The sequence below is a fragment of the Gobius niger genome (genome assembly GCF_951799975.1).
Source record: "Gobius niger genome assembly, chromosome: 6".
In the NCBI taxonomy this organism is placed as follows: domain Eukaryota; kingdom Metazoa; phylum Chordata; class Actinopteri; order Gobiiformes; family Gobiidae; genus Gobius; species Gobius niger.
This window is the reverse complement of record NC_136857.1, coordinates 21,591,924-21,595,705: the sequence shown is the minus strand read 5'-3', so window position 1 is coordinate 21,595,705 and position 3,782 is coordinate 21,591,924. Positions and strand designations below refer to the sequence as shown.

Sequence of the window (3,782 nt, the reverse complement as noted above, 5' to 3'; positions counted from 1 at the left end):
TATTGAGGCACAGATCTGGGATGGGAACAGAAAAAAATCAAATTAAGACATTTCTTTCACTTTATCATAATGGGATATTTTGTGTAGATTGATCAGAAAAAAAGAAAAGGATTTTATCCATCCAAAAACTGAAGGAGTGTGAATAATTTCCGGGCTCACAGTATTACATTTACTCAAGCACACACACTTGTATTGTTTTGTGAAGCACCTTTACTTTTTTTTTTATCACACAGAGATTTTAATTCTTTGATATAATTTAGTGGCAAAAGTGTAGTAAGTGTGTGAAACTTTGTTACTATTGTCTTTGCATTTTGTTTTCATGTCCATGCATTTGAGAGGAAAGCTGCCAAATACCAGGAGCTGGTGGAGGATTGCCAGAGGATGGAGGGCAAACTGCCAGCCTGTAGAAGTTGGGTGCAGGGGCTTTGCTGGTCGTTCCCTTTACAGAGCCTACACGCGGCTGGGCATGAGTGGGCCATTGAAGAAAAAAGGCATCAGAGCTGCAACAGAAGCAGCAGAAAGAGCTTCAAGATGGCTTTGGATAAAGAAGGGGAATCCGTGGACAACAGCTGCTGGGAACACCGAAAACACCTAATGAACCCGGGACACATCACTGATGATGCGTCCCAGCGCATCCGAAGGGTGTATTGCACATATTATTTCAACCTAGATACACTAAAACAGACAAAAGCAGTGAATAGAAAGATTTATTGAAATAAATATCTTTTTTGGTGATCAGACCCCAGCAGTAGACATTGATATATAAATTAAAGTGAGTATGGATGTGTAGGTTAGTGTTAGGGATGTCTTCCCCCGGAGCCTGGACACTGGTGATATGGGAGACCGGTGAAGGATGTAGCAGAGCGAACCCGTGGATGGAAGAGGTGGTGAAGGAGTGGAGGTGGGTCGCAGCACAGCTGGGAAGCTGACGAGCCATGAACGCTGGAGGCTTAAATACAGGCTGCATATTGGCTGCAAAAGTGTGGCTCTGCATTGATAGGCTAAGGTGGAGGTGTGATCCTCGCTGACTCATTTTTCTTGTTTATGGTGAATACTTTGTACATATCAACTCGACTACTTGAGTAATAGTTTTATAATGTTTTATAATTTGGGTAAATTCTCTTACTTCTACTAAAATAACTTCAAAGAAATGCTATTCTTACTTGAATAAATATTTTGGCTACTTGTTATAGCATTGCTTTATAGATGCTCTGGATGAAGAGTATTTGGAGGAAGTGCTTTTCTTAACTGTCAGTGGTCTGTGGCTTCTGTCAGTCCCTCCCTCTTTCTGTCACATAGTCTTTAAACACCAGTATGTGCGGTTCAGACTTCAGTCATTTTCAGCCACCCTCTCGAGTTCAAACCCCAGTAGCCCTCAGTGTCCCAGATGGAGTCCCTCAGGCGGTCTCTGGTCTGGCTGGTCCAGGGCTGGCTCCGGCGTTGGTTCCTCTTGTTCACCCTGTACGCTCTGTACTTCTACCACGTCCGTCTGGACAAAGACATGCGCTGCTCCTGTCGGTTCCAGACGAGGGACTGCTCTGTCTACCTGCTGGTCCCGGGTCTGGTGCTGTTTGTGGTGCAGCTGTGGGTGGACCTGGTCTTCGCTCGGGGTCTGAAACATCTCTGTGGAGGAGGTGAGTCTGTCGTAATAAATGCTTGATATGTGAATAAACATGGTATAAAAGTAGGTCAATTTATGATGAGATTTTCTCTAATTGGTCAAGGAATTGAACCTATGCCTCGTTGCATTCAGTTTATATATGTGACATGTGAGAGCTGCTCTCACGCTATCCATCATTTTTGCTAAATTAACTTTTCTGAGCTTATAGGCAAGTCATAAAGATGTAAAATTACAATACATCACTGTCCAAAGAATAAATACAAATACAGGAAAATACTGCAGGAAGTAAAAATCCCATATCAGTGGTGGAAATGAAGTAAATATTGTCATTTTTTATAATTAATAGTTTGTAAAAATGTGTGTTGCGACAGGTCCAGTCAGGACTCGGGTTGCTCCGGCTCTGATCAAGCGAGTTCTGGAGGCCGGGTTTGTGGGCCTGCTCTGGGTACTGTCGGTTCTGTTGGATGGTGACTGGTACATCTGCTGTGGACGAGGAAACATCTACTGTGACCGTTACAACTCAGATCCGATGAGACCAAATTCTGAGGAGCTCCGCAACGAGTCCCAGGTGAGAACTGAACAAGGACTAAACCATGTCTGGACCAGGGATTATCAGGGTTAAACAGAGCTTCTCTTCTCAGAATAGAATATTATATAATACATAGACCTCACGTATTGTGCTCTGTCTCTGGCAAATGTAAATGTAAGTTATTGATTATGGGGTAAATGTATATAAGCTTTCTTGCTTCCACAACTGCTCAAATAAACCAACTAAACCAGACTTGTCTGAGCAAAAAGAGAGACCTTCTGGTTAACCTCTGTTTTCTCCAGTTCAGCTTTACCCAACTCTAAAAGCTTCTGGACTGGTGTAACACCTCATTTGAAAGCTAAGACCTCCAAAACTAATTGTGACTTTTTGTGGCCTTGTCGCTGCATTTATGTCACATTTTAGAAGCGTTTTTGTATTTTTCTTTGTTTTGTTTTTGTCCTTTATTCATTGCTTTTTTGATGCATTTACTGTCGCTTTTTTGTCACTTTGTTGTCGGGTTTTCATCCTCGCTTTTAGATTTGGGCAAAGCCAAACTTGAGAAAATGTGCTTGTTTTAGGCGGGGATCAAACATGTAACAAACTCCAGATGAACTAGACCAGAGTACTCAGGATCAAACTGCTGTATTTTTTATTTGCTTGTGTTTTTTGTATTTACTTTACCCAGACATCCCCTTTCCAACACGCGTTCCTGTAAAATGCATTTCCCTCTACAGAAGTGTGGTTAGTGTTTAGCAGAAGTGAAAGTCAATCAAAGGTGCCTGAGTGTGTGGGAGAGTTGTACGGAATTGTGACAGAATGTTACTGAAGAAACATACACCTAAACGTACACATAACCCCATTGCTTCAAACCTCTTTCACAAAGAACGGTCTCCTCCCGGGTCCCAAGTGTAACTCTGGAGTTTCTGAGTTCTTTTGCCGATTGCCTCAATAACACAACAGGAAATTCAGAAATCCAGGTGTCGTCATGTCATACGCGGTTCGACAGTTGCAAAAAAGAACTCTCCATTCCTCATTTGAGATGCATAACTAGCACTTGACAAGCTTCTCAGAGCACTACAGCGAACCGTTGTGTATTCATTCTGAACGCTCGATGATGCTGAGCTGCCTTTGGGGCTGACTGGCAGAAGCATGGCTGCCAATCGGTGCCAGAAGCCTCTCAAACCACCACAAATCACTCACAAACCAAATTCAACAAGTGTTCAGCAAACAAAAACCGCGTCTCTCCTCTCTGCCCTCAGGTGATCGGTCTCCTGTTGGTGTTCGTGGTGTTCCTCGTGGCGGCCATCTTGTCCTGGTTACCATGGGGACGCTGGTGTAGTTCTGCCTCCTGTGATTGGCCGGAGGCAGCGTTGGAGGAGGCAGAGCTCACGGTGTCTCAGCAAATGAGGGGTGCCGCTCGAGATCAGCTGCGGAGCCGACTGGAGCAGACAGGAGCAGACTGGAGGCAGTGGGAGGAGCTGGAGAGAAAGCTGCTCCTCGACCAGGATGAGGTCAAGACCCCAGTCCAGAGCGCGGTCCTCATGAGCTCCCTGACCCACGCGCAGACTGAAGAACTGGACAATCACCAATCTGGCTGAAAATAATGTCCCCGTTGTTAAAGGCCCTATACCT

The 3,782-nt window shown here is 44.4% G+C and overlaps 1 protein-coding gene across 1 annotated transcript; it reads left to right on the top strand.

The window, feature by feature from the left end:
* Positions 1-1,387: 1,387 nt before the first annotated feature.
* LOC306964431 (uncharacterized protein) lies at positions 1,388-3,782 on the top strand (the record flags this gene model as incomplete). The annotated part of the gene is made up of 3 exons (XM_079558423.1): positions 1,388-1,634; positions 1,993-2,189; positions 3,410-3,782. 3 exons carry the CDS (start codon positions 1,388-1,390, stop codon positions 3,746-3,748), a joined length of 783 nt encoding a protein of 260 aa, XP_079414549.1. The 3' UTR covers positions 3,749-3,782.